Genomic DNA, 20,407 nt, shown 5'->3' on the forward strand with positions numbered 1-20,407 from the left:
TCACATTTTCTTCTCTGTCTCATAATATTTTATTGTATGCCAGACATTGTGTATAAAAGAAGTAGAGACTGAAGTAAATGATATTTACGCCCAAAAAGGGCATGCCTCTTCATCTGCTCAGCCCCATGTCTATGGTGGGGGGCGTGGGGACCACTGGAGGAGGAATGCTGAGTCAAATTAATACGTGCTTGAGCTGGGACTGGGCTTTGTTGTTGATTAGTTAGATCCCATTTATCTCTGCCTTCAAAGGTATTGAGGAAAAGATCAGGATTTTCTTAGTAATGTTTGGGATGTGAATTCTGGTGAGATTCCAGAGCTTTCTTTATGCTTTCTAGCTGAATTTTCAGCTCTACAAACCATGGCTAGTCTCTCTTTGTCGAGCTGCATCTTTGGATTGCTGGGGAACTTTGCCATTTAGTCCTATATTCCGCTTGCTTCAACCCAGATCTCTCTTGATGCTGTTGCCCTGCCTCTGGCCTCCAGAGGCCATATCAATGAAGGCCAAGAGTGCTGCAGAAGAATTTATATCAGCATTTCTGCCCAGCACCATCCTTGAGAACTGCTGCCTTATACGGTATAAAGACATGAAGCGCCTTGGAGGGATTTCTGTTGCTTTTTCTGTCCCATCCCCAGCCTTGTGGTTTGTCGCCTTGGACTCACAAAAGGTCCAGCATGCTTCAGGAAGAATAACCTCTCCGTTCTTGCCATTGTGTCTGGGTATTAGTGTTCGCTCCTGTGCCAGTTAGTGGGTAGGTGCAGATCCTCTCATGACTGAAACTTCTCAGTAGGTTGATTAGTCATGTCACCTTGTGTGTGGCCATTTTAAGTTTGCTGAAAGTTCAGCTTGCTTATCCTGATACACCTAGGTCAGATTCCTCCTCCTCCTGCCATCCTACTGGGTATTAAAGTAAGCTGTGGGTTTCTTCTCTCCCTGAAGTTACTCCTTACTCTCTAGAATCTAGTTCATTCAGATTTCTTTGTATTCTTAGCTTTATGACGGGTTTTAGGAAACTTAGTTTTACAGATCAACTGCCCTGTTCTGGTTGTTAGGTTGAAAGTAAAATTCTCTTCAACTCTCTTCATCCTAACTAGAAGTGGGGGAGTCAGGAACATTTGTTTTTAATGTTCATTATTTACTGGTTATGCCTAATCATATTGTAATTGATAGGTTTTCTTTTCTGGAGGTGAGCCTAGGGACTCTTAAATCTTTAAGAAACTGTTGTATTTACCTAGAGAAAACTTAACAAAATAGATTTTAACACCTTACATGATAATTGAAAAAAAAAAAAAAACACTCATTTTCCCCCTGATTTCTGTATCTTTTCTTATGATGAATGTAGCTGACTTTTATAATGAACTTCAGAAGTGAGGGGTAATATCCACTGGTGAGAGAAGGTAGGAAAACTGTTACATAGTTTGTGTTCTGTATGTAAATATCTATTTGGTAGGAGGAGGATTATGTTTAAAATTTTATCTGGGCAGCCCCTGTGGCACAGTGGTTTAGCGCTGCCTGCAGCCTGGGGTGTGATCCTGGAGACCCGGGATCAAGTCCCACGTCAGGCTCCCTGCATGGAGCCTGCTTCTCCCTCTGCCTGTTCCTGCCTCTCGTCTCCTCTCTCATCTCTCTCTCTCTGTCTCTATGAATAAATAAATAAAAAATCTTAAAAAAAAACTTAAAAAAATTATCTGTACTCTTTCCTAGATATGAATTTCTTTCTATTTTCCCTTCCCTTCCCTTCCCTTCCCTTCCCTTCCCTTCCCTTCCCTTCCCTTCCCTTTCTTTCTTTCTTTCTTTCTTTCTTTCTTTCTTCTTTCTTTCTTTTTCTTTCTTTCTTTCTTTCTTTCTTTCCTTCCTTCCTCCCTCCCTCCCTCCCTCCCTCCCTCCCTCCCTCCCTCCCTCCCTCCCTCCCTCCTTCCTTCCTTCCTTCCTTCCTTCCTTCCTTCCATGTGTGAGTTTCTATAGTCCTTTAACTGCTCCAAATCTCCTTGATACTATGGGTACAATCATTTCAACCTAATGGATGTATTATAAGCCTCAAATATCACATAGGAATCAAATAGCCTACGTGAAATGTGTAAGATAGTGCCCAGCACACAGTACTCAATAAATATGAGCCCCTGACACAGTCATTTCCTTAATCTCCTGATTCTGTTCCTCGTTATTTCCCATTATCCTATGACTGTAACACTGTTGAATATGGTTAATACTAAGGGTTGGTATGATTCTGCTTAAGAGATACGTTAAAAACATCTACATCTTCATTCAGTTATACCCTTAAAAAATGAATCTGGAGGGAATCATTACTAGTGATCTTAGTAATATTATCAATCAATTTTAAGTCTTACAAACATTGGCTTTGAATGAACATGTTTTCATATTTTGCAAATGACTGGGGGCAGCATAGTAGAGGTTGGCTTAGATCAAGTTCCATGTATAGAAGGTATCAGTTTTTAAATACAGTAAAACTCAAATATATTGTCATCAAAAAAACCCCTAGAAAAGCAAACAAAGAAAAACCCTCAACATTTTCTAGTTTAGCATACTTTGACTTTTTATTGCTGTTTTCATACATTTGTTATGCAATCAAAATTTTTCACTTCTTTTCTGTTTAGTTGTTAGTAGTTTACTCTTTGAAATTTATCAGAAGAGAGTTTATATTGAAAGCAATTGGATAGTGTATAGACTTCAGTTTGCATTTTCTGTGCTTGCTATGCGTTCATCATTGTTCCCACCATATTCATAACACAAGTATCTTTAGATATAGTAATAGTTGTATATCAAAGTGATAGTAGCATGTTTTACCCAGTAGTAAGTTATTAACATTGTTTCTGTCTTTTGTATGAGCAACAGCACCCATTTGTAAGGAAAAGACTATTGGGAGTTGGTTAACTTGAAATAGGAAAAGTTGCTGAGCTAATAAGTCAATTAAAATCTTAAATATCTCCGTAAGCATATTGTTGCTACATATTGATTGGATTTGATTATTTATTTATTAATAAAACATGTTTTGGGGCATTTATTTACTATATTCCGTTCAAGTATCATATTATTTGAATTACTTCTCTCTCTCTCAGGGACTGTTTCCATGACGGAAAAGCCATAGTTGTTTGGCTTTACTCTTGCTATTACATGACTGGTTGGGGATAATGGATTTTGGTTATGAGAGAACTTTGAGATATATATCTATATATATTATTTTTATGATTGATATATATTTATAATTAATATCTATATTATTTTTTAACCTCTTTTGGAGTTACTTTATATTTTGAAAATGGTGTTTTGTTGAAGTTTGATACCCTGTTACTTTCCTACCCATATTTATGCTTCCATTTAACTCTTTGCTATTTGCATATTTAACATTTTTAAATGAAACATAAAAAGACAGACTTTTGTTAAGAAAAGGAACTTTAGCAATTATTATCCTCTTTGAAACTCATTTCATAATCAGGAAAGTAGGACCATAAGAAAGAGGTCAGAGGACTAATTAGTAGCAAAAGCCCAGATTTCCTGACTTCAGTTTGATTTTTCTTTAATAATTTGTTACAAAAAAAAAAATCTGTTACAGTATTTCTGGCTACTTTTCTTTAAATTTGAGAATGCAGAGAAGATTGGTCTGTTAAGTGACTCCTTTGGAATTTAAGAGTATGAAAAATATTGAAAACTGAAAAATATTGAAATAGTTGAGGCATGGCAATGCTATTTTACTTCTGTCTTTTCCAAGAGCACTGAAAATCAATTATTGTCTTCTAGTAATGAAGAAATAAAAAATTACAGTGTCAAAACATGAACCCTGATACTCATATTTAACATCTTTTTAATAGAAGTGGCAGAGATCTTATTAGCTGACAGAGATGCTGTAGACTGGGAATATTCTCAAGTAGTCTAAAATTCAGTTTAGAACCATGTGAAAGCAGTATTACCTTATGAAAGTAAAATTTCTTAATTCACTGACCATTCAACTGAGACAATGAATGCTTATATTTTATAGTTGGTCGTCAGCTTCTTACTTGAACAGGGTTGGACACGGCATTTAGCCCAGTGCCGGGCACATAACAGACAGAGGAGTTAGACTGTTCTTCAGCTTTTTTATTATCTAGGTCTTGTCACCTCCTGCCTTAACCATTATAACTCCCACTTACCATCTTAGTCCCTAGTCTCACTCCTGCAAGTGTTCAAGTGGGTAATTGAAGATTTTTACTTTTTTGTATGAAAACCGAATCTCAAGCCTTAGATGAAATTGTTAGCTGTTGAAAAAGGGTTCCTTCATGCTTTTATTCTTGAAGTTAAACTATAGTGTATCAAGCTGGTATTTCTTCCAGTGTTCGCCTTATGAAGTTATGCTCCAGGGTAGCAGGTTTTTAATAGATGTCTTTAAAGTTGACTTCAGAGTATATTTCTGCTTCCTTACATAATCTTCTTGTTGCAGTCAGTGGACCAATTATATGTGAGGTCGTTTAAGGTTTACTGGACACACTGAACTCATTTCCAAGCAATTAGGGCACACAAAGGTTTTATGCAAGAATTACAACATGGTGCTTTTAAAGTGGTGATTTTTGGCATAAAGTCGACCATGTGAAAGATTTTTTGGGGGACAGGGATGTTTGTAAATAATTTCAAGAGGTTTGAGAATTCATCAACGTGTAAATGACAGTAGCATGGAAAAAATGGTCATTTTTTTTGTCTGTGGATAATGTCCGCGATCATTTCAGCTGCTTGTCAGTTTTAATGAATGAGTGGCAAAGCTTACACAGAAGGCCTGCAGGAAGGTGTTAATTAAGAATCACTTACAGAATAGAGTCAGAGCTTCAACAATAGTTTGAGGAGCAAAGCGTTCGATCCTTGAGATTTGCCTTATTTTCAGTAGTGTACTAATTGCTACTCACTACATGAAAATTTACTTGTAGACAAAGATTTCAGTTGAGATTTCTGTAGAGTAGAGCCCTCAAAGGGAAGAGTCCCATCAACTCTTAAAGCTGTGTACCATGGCCTGAAGTCTCCTCCAGAGTCACTACAGTAGCCTTCATTCAGTGCCTAAATTTTCTTTCGTCTCCTTTCTCCTAGGCAACATGCTAAAGACAGCATTTCTTGATGCATTTTGTTACCTTTTATTTTCTTTGCTGCTTTCTGCAACTTTCATTGCAGATGCACAATTTTTGAATTATGTAACGTATAAATAGGCTTCTTTGGATCTATGTGGTAATTTAACTGCTAACGATGACATTGTTTGAAAGAGAAAATGAATTCAGGTAGTAAACCCCTTAAAAAGTGACATTTTAATGGATAGCTAACACATATGATAGATAGATAGAGGATTAATACCCTTAATATACAAATATATCTTACAAATTGATGAGAAACATCATATCATCCAGTAGAAAATAGGCAAAGAATTTAAATAGGCATGCCACAGGAGAGGGAATCCAAGTGGCCAATGAGTATATGAACGTATGCTCCAACCCTTCTTAATAGTTAGAGAGATGCAAATTATACTATAAAATAGGAATTTCCATGTATCACCTGGGCCAAGATTAAAAAGTATTATAGAGGCACCTGGGTGGCTCAGTCGGTTGAGCATAGGACTCTTGGTTTTGGCTCAGGTCATGATCTCATGGGATGTAGGATCAAGCCCTGTGTGGAGCTCCACACTCAGCAGGGAGTCTGCTTGAAGATTCTCTACCTCTGCCCTTACCCCTGCTTGCATATGCATGCGAACACTTGCTCTCTGTCAAATAAATCTTAAAAAACAGAAAGTATTATACTATCCATTACCTACAAGATTGCAGGGAAAAGGTGTTGTCATACATTGCTGGTAGAAATGTGAGTTGATAGGGCTTCTTTGGAAAGTAATATGGTAGTGACTATTAAAATAAAAAATATGTGTACCTTGATGTAGCAGTTTCTTTTTCAGGTTCCATTCATTAAGGAAAAAAAGTCAATATATAAAGGGTATTGGTACACAATATGTATTGTAGCATTTTGGTGTTATTGATAGTAACAAAAACTAGAAGCAATGAGTGTGTCAGTAGAGGAATGGTTGAATAAATTATTGTTTACCCGTGTTATGGAATCTTTTGGAGCTGTTAAAAAGGAATGTTAGATTTTTATCTGTGGACCTTGAGGGTGGCCATGCCATATTGTTAAGCAAAAGTTGCAGACTGAAAAACAAAAGTTAGCAGACTTTAGGGTAGTATATGAAGTCTGATACTATTTTTCTTTTAACAGCTTAAACACCTTTCATAGGTACATTATACATCCTTTTGTATGCAGAAAAAAGTGTGGAAGGTTACACTCCAGGTTTTTGATTTTTTTTTGAGGGCATTTGGTTAGGAGTGAGGCTGCGAATGGAAGGGGTCAAGAGAGATCATTTTTCTTTTTACATTTTTGGATTTTTTTTTCTTCATTACAGTAAGTATGTATTAGATTGTAACTTTAAAAATAGCTAATAAAGCCCTCATGTTTAAAGTGAAACTTACTAAAGAATACATCTATTATAATCACTTTTTCTATGACCTGAGTCATAGAAATAAAAAGTTCATGCTTTATGTTTAGAGAACTTGGACTCATTTGACAGGGCCTAAAAAATTCTTGGTTCTTCTGAGATGTGTTTATACTAAAGGTCATATCTTTGGTTTTATTTTATGTTTTTGGTTGGTATAGTCTTATCACGAATATGACTAGCTACCCTAAGACCAGCAAAGATGTCTTCAGTAAATTATCACAATGTAACAATATGTTATGGATGATAAGAACTTTATAAGAAGCTGAGTTGCAAATTGAATTTTGGGTGTTAAATTGTGATCTGTTGATTAGTCAAGATATTCTAATATATGTTACCCATCATATTACTACTTTCCCTGTGTATCAGTTATTCTGTACTTCCAGTATGGCTATTATTACTTTGCAATGTGGTATTTCTAAAGAAATGCACACATTTTTGTTCCTATTATAGAAATCAAATGCAACTAATAGAAAAAAATTTGGATACTGAAATACTGAAAAGCAAAAGAATAAAACTGAAATCATTTATAACTCTAATTATAAACTCTGTTAACATTTTAATGTGATATTTTAATCTTTTAAAAATGTTACTAAGTATAATTTACAGATACAATAAATTTCATATTTCTTTCTTTCTTTCTTTTTTTTTTTTAATTTATGATAGTCACAGAGAGAGAGAGAGAGGCAGAGACACATAGGCAGAGGGAGAAGCAGGCTCCATGCACCGGGAGCCCAATGTGGGATTCGATCCCAGGTCTCCAGGATCGCGCCCTGGGCCAAAGGCAGGCGCTAAACTGCTGCGCCACCCAGGGAATCCCTAAATTTCATATTTCAATGTACAGTTTAATAAGTTGGTTATTTTTCAGTTTCATAAGTTTTGATATATGTATGTAACCATGAAACATCACCGTAGTTAAAATATTGATCAAATAAATTCATCACCCCCCAAAGTGTACTGGTACCCCTTTAAAATGCCCCCTGGCTCTTCCATTTTCTGGGAATCATTGATCTGCTTTGTAGATATATTTGGATTTTCTAGAATTTTATATAAATGGAATCATATAATATATACTCTGTTTTTGTCTGATTTCTATCACTTAGCATAATTATTTTGAGGTTCTTTCATGTTGCATGTCTTAATAGTTCATTACTTTTTATTGCTGAGTAATTACAGTTTGTTCATTCATTCATCTGTTGATGGACATCACTGTTACTATTTTGAGGCTCTTGAAGTACAGCTGCTCTGAACATTCATGTATATCTTTATATGGACATAAAACTTTCTTTTTTCTCGTGTATGTAAATACCTAGGAGTGGAATGGCTATATCACATAGTAGATATTTAACTTTTCAGGAAACTGCCATTCTGTTTTCCAAAGTAGTTGTGTCATTTTCCATTTCTACCAGCAATGTATAAGAGTTCTAGTTCCTCTACATTCTTGCCAGGTCTTGGTATGGCTAGTCTTTTTAATTTCAGCTATTCTAATCAGTATGTAGTGGTATATTATAGTAATTTTAATTTCCATTTCCTAGTGACTAGTGAGGTTGAGCATTTATTTATGTGCTTATTTGCCATCTGTATATTTTTTGGAAGTATCTGTTCAAACCTTTTGCCCACTTTTTTTTTTTAATTGGGTTGTTTGTGTTGTTTTGAGAGTTTTTCATATGCTCTGGATATAAGAAATTTATCAGATATAAGACTTGCAAATATTTTCTTTTGGTTGGTGACTTGTCTTTTTTTTTTTTTTTAAATCTTTTTTTTTTTTTTAATTTTATTTATTTATGATAGTCACATAGAGAGAGAGAGAGAGAGAGGCAGAGACATAGGCAGAGGGAGAAGCAGGCTCCATGCACCGGGAGCCTGACGTGGGATTCGATCCGTGGTCTCCAGGATCGCGCCCTGGGCCAAAGGCAGGCGCCAAACCGCTGCGCCACCCAGGGATCCCTGACTTGTCTTTTAAGTTATTTAATTGTGTCTTTTGAAGGGCGGACGTGTTAAATTTTAGTGAGATCTAATTTATCAGTTTTTACTTTTATGGATTGTGGTTTTGGTATCATACCTAGGAAATTTTTGTCTAACCAGAGGTCACATTTTTTTCCCTAGATGTCTTGACAGTTGTATACACAATTTACATTTAGTTAGATTATCCGTGTTAAAATAATTTTTATACATGATGTGGGTCAAAGATCATTTTATATAAGGTATGAGTCAAAGTTTGTTTTTACATGTGGTTATCTAATTATATCAGAACCATTTCCTGAAAAGACTATCCTTTCTCCACTGAATTGCCTTTGTACCTTTGCCAGAAATCAGTTGTTCATATATAATTTAAGTCTATTTCTAGACTGTTCCATTGATCCCTGCCTTGACACCAAAGTCTCACTATCTTGATTATTATAGTATTGCAATAAGTCTTGAGTCAGGTAACATTAGTCTTCCATCTTTGCTCTTCTACAAAGATGTTTTGGCTTCTAGGTCCTTTGCATCTATCTGATTTTAGGATCAGCTTGTCAGTTTCCACAAAAAGCCTGCTGAGATTTTGATTGGAATTGCATTGAATCTGTACATCATGTTGGGGATACTTGATATCTTAATAATTTTGAGCTTTTCAATCCATAAACAAGGTATATCTCCTCATTTATTTACATCTTTAATTTCTCTCAGTAATGGTTTTGTTTTGTTTTGCTTTTTGTTTTTCCTCTTTGAGATAGAAGGGCATGGCAGGCAGGAAGGGGCAGGAAGAAGGAAGGAGGTAATCTTAAGCAGACTCCTTGCCTAGCATGGAACCTGGCATAGGGCTTGATCCCAGGATCCTGAGATCATGACCTTGGCCTTTAAATGACTGACCTGTGCAGGCACCCTTTTGTTGTTTTCAATGTACAGGTCTTGTATACATTTTGTCAGTCATCATTCAACTATTTCATATTTTTTGATGTTATTATAAGTGGTATTGTTTTTTAATTTCAACATAGAAGTACCCTTAATACTCATGTTGGGAGTTAGAATCGCAACATATGAATTTTGGAGGCATGCATTCAGTCCATAACAATTTCCTTGTGATGTCTTTGTCAGATTTTGGTATTCAGGCAATGCTGGTCTCATAGAATGAATTGGGAAGTGTTTCCCCCTTTCTAGTTTTCTGAATGAGTTTGTATAAAATTGGCTTTTTTCCTTAAATGTTTTGTAGACTTCACCTTGGGGCTATCTTGGCCTGGGGTTTTCTTTATGGGAAGATTTTTAACTAATTCAATTTCTTTGTTCGATATAGCTATTGAAGTTAACTTTTCTTGTATTAGCTGAAAAACAGCTGCCTTTTTTTTTTTTCTTTTTAAGAGAGAGAGAGAGAGTGGCAAGCATGTGCTTGCGAGAGTGGGTGGGGGGAGAGGAGGGACCAAGGGAGAGGAGAGACAGAGAATCTCAAGCAGGCTCCATGCTCAGTGCCCAGCTAGACACAGGGCTGGATCCCATGAATACAAGATTGTGACCTAAGCTGAAACCAAGAGTTGGATGCTTAATCAACTCAATCACCCAGGTACCCCAAGAAGAGCTGACTTTTTTAAGGAATTTGTTTTTCAAGGAATTTGTCCATTTCATCTAAGTTGTAGAATGTATTGGCATAAAACTTTTCATAATATTCACTGATTCTCCTTTCAGTATTGGAAATATCTGTACTCATGTCAACCCCCATCTCATATTCCTGATTTTGTTAATTTGTTTCTTCTGTCTTTCCTGATTTGTCAATTTTATTGATATTCTCAAAGAATGAGCCTTTGGTTTCGTTGATTTTTAAAAAAATTATTTTATTTTCTATTTCATTGATTTAAGCTCTGATCAGTATAAATTGCATTTCTTTGGGTTTAACTTGCTCTTTTTCTGGTATCTTAAGGTAGAAGCTGAGGTGATTAACTTGAAATCCTTCCTTCTTCTCCATATAAGCATTTAGTGCTATAAAATTTTCCTTAAATACTGCTTTCCTGGCATGCCATAAATTTTGATACATTGTGTTTTCACTTTCTTTGTTCCATGTGGTTGGCAATTTCCCTTTTTTCTTCTTTGACCTGATGTGTTATTCACAAGTGTGCTATTTAGTTTCTAAATATTTGGAGATTTTCCAAAGATACTTTTATCATTAATTTCCAATTTAATTTTGGTCAGAAAACATACTTCGTGTGAGTCAAATCTTATAAATAAATCTACACAGTGTTTTTATGAATGACTATTTACATACATTATTTAGGAAAATGTTCTATATGTACAATTTTGTGATCATTTTCATAATGCATTAAATTACAGAAATTTTCCTATCTCAAATATTTTCTAAAACTTGACTTAAAAAAGGTAACATTATTTTTTTGTAGAAATAATACATTTTTTAAAGTATTTATTTATTCATGACAGACACAGAGAGAGAGAGGCAGAGACAGAGGCAGAGACACAGGCAGAGGGAGAAGCAGGCCCCATGCAGGGAGCCCGACGTGGGACTCAATCCTGGGTCTCCAGGATCAGGCCCTGGGCTGAAGGCGGCGCTAAACCGCTGAGCCACCCGGGCTGCCCAGAAATAATACATTTATGTGGTTCAGAAACCAAAACAATATAAAAAAGTGCACATTGAGAAATCTTAGTTTCACCTCTGTTGCCATTCATACTATTATGAAATATTATGCCATATTATTGGCATAATATATATGCCAAATATTATGAAATAATATTGCCATATTATTAGTTTCAGGGGTATCTTTTCTGTATTTCTGTATGCAAATACAAGAAAAACATGCATATATATGTGTATATATATAGTCTTATTCTGATATCTTTACACAAAAAAAACAGCTTGACAACCATTGCACAAGAATATGCTTCCATTTATTTAATGAATTTTGGTGTGTTTTTCCTGTTTTAACAAAAATTGGATGCCCTTTCTATGCTGAGTACTGTGCTGGCCAATATTGTACTTCCTATTTATTTATTTGTTTGTTTGTTTGTTTATTAGTTAAAGTGATAGACAGAGAGAGAGGCAGAGACACAGGAGGAAGGAGAAGCAGGCTCCATGCCGGGAGCCCGATGCGGTACTCAATCCCAGGACTCCAGGATCGCACCCCGGGCCAAAGGCAGACGCCAAACCGCCGAGCCACCCCGGGATCCCATGTACTTCTCATTTAATTTTGATTATAGTGGGACTCCTGGGTGGCTCAGCGGTTGAGCATCTGCTTTTGGCTTGGGGCATGATCCTGGAGTTCCAGGATCGAGTTCCACATCAGGGAGCCTCTTTCTCCCTCTGCCTATGTCTCTGTCTCTCTCGTTCTCTGATGAATAAATAAATAAAATCTAAAAAATTTTTTTTGATTATAGCTATATTGGATCAGACTCATCAGTCTACATTATAGATGAATGGGTTCATGTAAACTGAGGCTTTATATATATATGCATTGTTTTCCTTTGACACATTTAGAGGACCTTATTAATATTCGTTTTTGTGTTCTTGGTGCTAAGCCTATATAGTAGCTCCTTAACAAATGTAGTTATGTGAATGATTTAATTTCTTAGTTAAGTTAGCCTATGGTAAATAATGAGGATTTCAGTTCTAAACATACTGTATGTTTTTACTTTGACGTCCATTTTATCCAAGTAGAGTGATAGGTGATTATTTAGTAAATGAAAGTATACTTGCAGTAAGATTAGATGTGATTCTTTTGAAATCTCTCATGATGTGGTAGGAATGAATGCAGGGGTGTGTGGCAGGCTTGGGTTCAAATTCTTTCTATACTATTTTGTAGGATAACTGTGGTGTGTAAAATAAAATGCCATGAAGAATACCTAACATAAGCTCTACTAGTTAGGGGTGTGGTAAATATTGGGTTCCTTTCTCCTTTATTTCTTCAGGGTGGGCTCTAGGTCCAGAAGGTTATTTGAGTATAAATCCAGAAGCCCATTCATTACCACCAAATCCACACTGTGCAGCCTGCTGTCTAGGATGCACATCAGGTTGAGGATTTTGCAGGTGAGGATAAGGCTTTAATATCTTTCCTTTGGTGGTTCTCACTGGCTGAGGGGTTTGACATGGTGCTTTACCTGTAATCCTCATAATAGTCATATATGATAAGTGTTATTAGTACTACTCTTTTGAAAATAAGAAAACTTAAGCCCAGAAGATTCAGAATTCTTGTCCAAGGACACTTGGACAAGAAATCACAAGGACACTTTGTGAGAAATCACAACTAGGTTTGTTTGGCTTCAAAGCCTTTTTTTTCCCCTCCATTATAATATGTTGCTCCTTGAGATGCTTAGAAAACATCACTAGTTTTAAAGGACTTATTATAATGAAATTAGAACTATGCATAATTTTCTGAAAATTTAATTTTAATCTTTACATGTATGACAAATTTAAGTCTGGGGAGGGAGAAAATTATAATCTGGATTCCTTTAATAGACTTATTTTAAAGCCCTTGAATATGCCTGGGCAAAAATAGTACATATTTTTTTTTTTGAAAAAAGTATTGGCTAGGGATTGAATATGGAATGTAGCCCAACATGAACCAGATGTTTTATTTTTACATAGGGAAGGAAATGTTAGAATATAGGATCAAGCTCTCTGGTATTATTTTGACATCAGTTTATCATTATGTGGACTTCTGGAAGGTAGCATCTTGTGCCTAAAAACATTGAAGTCAGGGTTTTCTCTTGAGCACAGGGCTGTGTTTATATTAGGTTATGCATGGCAGTTTGGCAGTTTGTTTTGCAGATGTTCGTAATGTACAGTCTTACATCTTGTTTCTATTTCTGGAATGCTTTTAAGTATGACTCATGGTTTTTTGAGGCCATCCTAAAAATACAGCTAGTTTTAAGCATTAATGTAAAATACACCACAGACACACCACACAGCAGTACATGATGCTTTCTTTCAGTAGTGTAATACAATTTTTTGACAAATTAAATATTTTCTTTGACAAAATAGACTATGCTAAAATATGAATAAAAAATGAGAGTTCCCTCTTTCTCTTTCTTTTCTTTTTTTTTTTTTTTTAAGAAAAACAAGTCCTCTCATAATGTAAACAACAAAATGAATTGGAAATTTCAATAAAAGAAGTAAAGCATGATATCATTGTCCTCCTCAAAAGCCAAGAAATAGAATTAATGTCCAGAAAAGCAAGTCCGTTAAATTTGATGTAGCCCCATGAGGCTCACACTTGTAGGGAAAGTCTTGGATCTGAAGATAGTGCCTGTTAAAAAGATTTTGGAGGGGCAATAGGACATAATGGCTAAAGTGCAGACTTTGAACTCAAAAGCTTAGGTCTAGGTCCTGGTTTATATGCTTAGGAACTGTGGGTAAATGATAGCACCTCAAGAACTTTGATTTTCTTATTCGTGAAAGGTAGGTAATGAATATTTAAAGAATGCTTATATGGCACTATTACCACACACTGTTCTAAGTGCCTGATTTAATCTTCATTATAGCCTTATAAATAAGTACATTTGTTATATCTGTTATACAGCTGGAGAAACTGAGCACAGAGTGTTGAAATAACTGATGTTTACAAAGCTAGTAAACAGCAGAGTTGGGATTTGAACAGTTTGGCCTGATTCTGTATCCTGACACAGTATAGTCTATCTCCCAGGGTGGTTGTGAGTTCCAAAAGAGATCCTGTATGAAAAATCATTTGTATTTTCACCTGGTACATGAAAAGGATGCAATAAATTATGGCTATTATTATCCCTGTTGTCTTCGTCGTTGTTGTCGTCGTCTTCTTCTTCTATTATTATTATTATTATTATTATTATTATTATTATTATTATTATCCCTGTCTATTGGGGAAGGAAAAAGTAAGGGAAAAGAGAAGTCTTACTGGAGGTAGAGTATAGACTACAAGGCCAGCTGTACGAAAGAAACTTACATAGAACTGAAATGTGATGAGAGCCTTAGATCTCTTGGTACCTAGCAGCTCAATCCAAACTTTTTCACTATTGACTTGCCTCCCTGACAATTTCATTTTTCAGAAGCTAGAGGAAACTAAGAGGAGCTCTTCCTCAGGGCTTAATTGTGACTAATTAGAAATAAACTCATTAGTGGTACGCAAGCAACAGAAACCTTGGGGAAAAAAAAACAAACCCAGGCACTGTATTTCTCAACAAGAGTGCCATTGACGTATTGCGCATATGGAATTGTCTTGGACATTGTATTTAGTATCATTAAATGTCAATAGTGTTCCAGATTATCCCTCATCCTCGAAAGCTTTGCAACAACTAAAATTACCCCCAGACATTTCCAAATGCCTTCTGGCAGGCATACAGTGGTGGCAGTTTTGCCACTAGTTGAGAACCATGGTTGAGTGGCAAGAGTAGAGGAAAGGATTGCTGAGAATTGTCAGATGTGCCTTAGGCCAGTGGATCTCAACATGAGGATCGTGTTGAGTGAGGTACTCCTGAGCATACACAAAATTAAACTCAGTTACCAGGATTCCTACTTTAAATAACTCCATGCCTTTCTCTTGTACTTAAGAAAGTACATGGTATACAAACTGCTCCGTAATTATAGGTATAATTGATTCTTTACGAGTGTGCTAAAAAGAAAAAAATATTCCTAAACCTCAGCACTTTATTGACACTGACAACTTGTGAGGGGCAAACCTCACATTTGATTAGAAACTGCTGCATTCAACTTTAAAAACGTTTTGAAAATGTATATAGTTCCAAGGTCAAGGCATTCAAAATAGAATGGAACTAAATAGAGACTGTGATTATGAATAGTTACAGATAGTTATAAATAATAAACAGTGGGAGGAAGCTGAAGAAACCAACTTGGCTTTACCTTCTATAACTTTGGAGATGTCATATCTTAAATAGTCAAGTCCAGGTAATGGAAGGTCAGGCACATTGCCAAAGCTGAATACAAAGGGTTGAAACCAAACTGTAAGGACAGTGTAGACAGGGCCTGTGGCCAAAGCTGGGATTTGTAAAAACATAAAGAAAAAAATCCCTAAAGTGTTTATGTTTTTAATTATGTATTTGATATTGGCATAAGAAGAGTTAGTAGATCTGTAGGATAGGGAACATTGTGTAATTTTATAATAGAAAAGTTAGAGCTTCTTAATTATTTTCTTAAACAGCAAACAGAATGACTCATCTTGAAATAAGAAAAAGTAGACAATATATCACAAAGATGGAATTAAGCCTAAAGTAGGAAAGAAAATAGTTTAAGTGGACAATTAATATTTATAAATTAAGTTGAATCTCCAATCTCAGGTGAATTGCTTCCATAGCATCGTGAAGCGCCTCGGTAGATTCTAAATGGTCTAGGTCTTAGAGCAGTGTTTGTCAATCTGTTTTTCGTTTTTGCTCTTCTGAGGATATTTACCCCCCAGTTGTCTTTCTCCAATCTCATGAAATGTCAATACCACAGATAAACTATATATCTTACATACGATATGCCTTTAGTGGACAACAGACCATTGTAACATCTAAGATTTTTAAAAAATATATTTATTTATTCATGAGAGACAGAGGCAGAGACACAGGCAGAGGGAGAAGCAGGCTCCATGCAGGGAGCCCGATGTGGGACTCGATTCTGGGGCTCCAGGATCATGCTCTGGGCCAAAGGCAGGCACTTAACCACTGAGCCACCCAGGTGTCCCTAAGAATTTTTTTCAGCCCCTCTTCCAAGGATCAGTTTTTGCCTCCTTGTGGGTAATATGCTCCCTTGTGCATGTTGTTGAGGATTCATAGAGGACAGGAGAGAAGCCAAGCACTTCCACTTAGATGATGAGTCTCCTGATGTTCAGACATAGGGGCACTTGGTTTGGGGAAATTATAGAATGTTTTAATGTGATCCCAGTGACATGACAAACCAGCCCTGCTGCCCCAAACCTTGTTCTTGGTCATCTCACCATGAATAAGAAAATCAGAAATTCATCTTTATTTTTTCCAATGATTAATCATTAGCTTTGTGGGTAGGGGAGTAGACTATACTTGTAAGGTTGTGCTGTTGGGGTTGGTGGGGTAAGCACAGCTTTAGCCTTGGTAAGTGTTCTTAGTTTAATCTTTGAATTCTTTCATGACCTCACTGGGGGATTAAACAAAGTATAAAAAATATGGTATATATTCAACACATATAAAGGACTTTTAGGATATACATATATGTATATGTATATGTATATATGTATGTATTTATGTGTAAAATGCAACACAATAGTAAAGGAAACACTGTAACCCACATTCAATCTAGGAACTAGAATATTACCAAACACCATTGAAGATCTCCATGAGAATCTAATTCCCTGCCCAAGTATCCATTATCCTCAATTTATCATTCTCTTGCTTTTTTGCTTCTCAAGCATTATTTTATTATACATATAGTTACTTCTAATAAGTTTAATTTGCTAGTGTATTGAGCATTATCAAAGTAGTATCATATGAGATTTATTCTGTGACTTAGTTTTTTCACTGAATACTACACCTTTTTTGTTTTTTAATATTACTATACCTTTTAAGAGTTAAATATGTTGGGGTGCCTGGGTGGCTCAGTCAGTTAAGCGTCTGCTTTCCACTAGAGTCATGATCTCAGGTCATGGGATCAAGCCCCCACACTAGGCTCCCTGCTCAGTAGGGAGTCTGCTACTTCCTCTTCCTCTGCCCCTTCCCCAGCTTATGTGCGCAGGTGCACTCTCTCTCTCTCTCTGTCTCTCTCCCTTTCCCTCTCTTTCCCCCTCACTCTCTTTTTCTCAAGTAAATAAATAAATATTTTTTTTTAAAAAAACCTTAAACATATTATTGGAAGTAGTGGTAGTTCATTCCATTTTTGTTATATTTTTGTAATATTCTTTTATGTGCATTTCATCCATTTCCAGTCTCCAGTTGTATTTTAATTTTTAAAAAAATGATTGTTTTATATTTCTTTGTTATATTCGGTTTTGAATAACATTCTGTGAGTATTCCATATGTCTCCTGAGGTATAAGGAAAAGAGTTTTTCTTATGTACCTAGGAATGCACTTCCTGGGCCGCTGGTGATTTACAAATGAGCAAGCACAAGTTAATTGTATTACTTCAAACATTTACAGAATGCTTAGGCAGAAAATGAGCAGATTGATGGGTGGTTTAACAGTAGACTTAGATGGGCATTGGAATGAAGTCGTCTTCTACTGTGAGCCCTCACAACCTATTGCCAACTTAAAGTTATAATATAGTTTTCTTAAATTTTTAAAGAATATGATAACCAGGGCAGCCCGGGTGGCTCAGCAGTTTAGCACCGCCTTCAGCTCAGGGCCTGATCCTGGAGACCCGGGATTGAGTCCCACATCAGGCTCCCTGCATGGAGCCTGCTTCTCCCTCTGATGCGCGCTCTCTCTCTCTCTCTCTCTCTGTCTCTCATGAATAAATAAAATCTTAAAAAAAATATGATAACCATGACTTGTCTGGGATGATTTGATCATGTCCCCTTTTTAGAACAAAAGTATTGGGCTATAAAATTGTGGTATTGATTCTAGTTCCTTATATCACCCTTGAAAATCACTTTTATTTCTTTGGTGACATTATAGGTGATCATTCAAATGTTCTTACAAGCTTTTAAATGTGGGATTATATGATTCTTCGTGAGATCATAAACTTTGTCCTGTTTTAACCTTAATAACAATGGTTTTATTGTGTGTGAGCAGTGTGAGAATTCACCAGGTGTATATATCAATGAATGTGTATGTGTATACAGATAGATAAATATGCTTTTTAAAATATAATAGACTATATGCATTTATTGCTTGGAGATTTATAAGTAGTACTCTGATTTGCATTTCATTTTATCTTTCTTTCCCCCTTGAAGTTTCAGACTCTGTGGTTCAATCTGTAATTCAGCATCTAAAATGGATGATGCAGAAGGATCTTTTAGGGCAAGATGTCTTTCTAATAGGACCTCCTGGGCCTCTTCGACGGTCTATTGCTATGCAGTACCTGGTGAGCAATCAATTTTTATGGATTCCTAAGGATCTTAATTTGGATTAGTGATATTCTAAAATAAACTAAGAATTTACAAAAATATCGGGATTACTCATTACTTGAAAAAAATTCTCATGTTGAAAGATGATTTGTTGAATAAAGAGTTTGGAATAAGTTATCTGGGAAGGAAATGTACATTTATCTTTCATAGCAGTAGGATATTTTTACTGTAACTAAAAAGTTCTCAACCTCTGGTAAAAAAGAGAAATATAAATTGGGATGCCTAGATGGCTCAGTGTCTGTCTGCCTTTGGCTCAGAGCGTGATCCCTGGGTCTGGGGATCAAGTCCTTCATCAGACTCCCTGCATGGAGCCTGTTTCTCCCTCACATGTGTCTCTGCCTCTCTCTCTGTCTCTCATAAATAAATAAAATCTTAAAAAAAAAAGAAATATAAATTCAGGCAATGAGTGGCAGATAGGATCATAAACTCTGAGATTACAAAAGAAAACTGAGTTTTGTATTACTCAGGGACTATTCTTTTATCTCAAATCCACATTTTAAAAAGCCAAACAAATTTTCTTGACTTTTTGATGTTATATGATCCTTAAAGGGAGCCTGTGGTTTGTAAAATATCTCTATGTGTTACATGCTTTTTTCCCTTTAAATAGATGAAAAAACAAGTTTATTAAATAGCTCACTCAAGCTTTATCCAGCTACTATATGATGGACTTCAAACCTCTTTTTGACCTGTTATCCTCTTAAATGTTTGTAGTTCTCTGAGTATGATTGTGAGGTGAATTGAAATATTAAATTTTCAACACAAATGAAAAAAAATTGTACAAGACTTTTTTCCCCCTACTTTGCCAGCATTAATAGGCATTGTTCTATCGATGGGCAGAAGAATGCTATCAGCTGAAGTTCTGTCTGAAGATACTTTGTAGGATGAAGAGAAGAACTTTGCTTTAAACTTCCTTGTGTTACTTGATATTAAAGAATTGATTTCTGTGCTACTGAAATATGCTTCGTGTACTGTTTTATTTCAGTGGTAAATTTATTTTGGTACTTCCAAAATCATGTAGGGTGAGGGCGATAAAAATACATTGGACAAATCAGAACTTAACTCCTTCGAACCCATACCTTTCATATCTTTTGTTTGTTCCTATAACCAGTTTGTGAGGCATAATAGAACATCACAGTATTATCTTCATTTTATTAACAAACAAGGTAAAAGTGTCTTGTTTAGTAATACCAAGTCAGCTACTGAGAATCGCTCTACCTGGTTCATATCAAAGATCAGGATATCTCACTTTGATTTTGTTTCTGGCAAGATCCTGAAGCTTGTTAGGAATGTGGAATGAGAAAGGCTAGGAGATTATGGGAGTCTTGTTGATTCAGAAATGCAGTATAAGTCTGTGAGTGTGAAACTTGTATCTTTAAAAATACACACTTTAAATTATGAAACAGAGCTGAGGCAGCTTTAAGATGTGAAAATACACATAGGAAAACTTAATAGCCTAAGCTGCCCTACAAACTCTGCAGTGGGTTTGTTGCCATTAGATATAAGATCCTATGCCTAGTAATATCCAGAGGAGTTGAAGTCTTTACAGACAGAGATTTGGGGGTAAGCCCACTGAACCAGTGAGAAATTAAGTAGAAATAATTTGATAGCTGTGTTTATTTTATATTTAATTCACACAGAGGGAGTTTTATAGATAGCTCAAAAAGATTCAACAGACCACTGCTGCTTCCTCCATCTGCTGCTCCTGGTACTGTGTGTGAACTTGCTCAGACCTTTACTGGGAAGTAGCAGCTGGGGAGACTTTGGTGTTTGTCTGGCCCGAGGAAGAAACCCAGGAAACTGTCAAGACAGAGGATGATATTCTTGGTGTGGCAGTTTGGGTTGTTACCATGGTACAATTTAACAAGAGGTATCTATGACCTTGTCAACCAGTTTTGACAGCGTTTTTCAGTAGTCACATTCACCTAG

At 36.0% G+C, this 20,407-nt stretch overlaps 1 protein-coding gene across 2 annotated transcripts in view; it reads left to right on the plus strand.

Annotated features, from left to right (window-relative positions):
• Positions 1-20,407, plus strand: part of VWA8 (von Willebrand factor A domain containing 8) — a 354,557-nt gene that overhangs the window by 22,426 nt on the left and 311,724 nt on the right. Inside the window, exon 3 of one of the 2 annotated variants that reach the window (XM_035704343.2) lies at positions 18,308-18,438. The exons of the other annotated variant lie outside the window; for it this stretch is intronic. Within the exon in view, the coding sequence (XP_035560236.1) occupies positions 18,308-18,438 (131 nt within the window). The remainder of the gene's footprint in view (positions 1-18,307; positions 18,439-20,407) is intronic. 2 annotated transcript variants of the gene reach the window in all.

The sequence above is a fragment of the Canis lupus genome, chromosome 22, assembly GCF_003254725.2.
Source record: "Canis lupus dingo isolate Sandy chromosome 22, ASM325472v2, whole genome shotgun sequence".
Classification (NCBI taxonomy): Eukaryota; Metazoa; Chordata; class Mammalia; order Carnivora; family Canidae; genus Canis; species Canis lupus.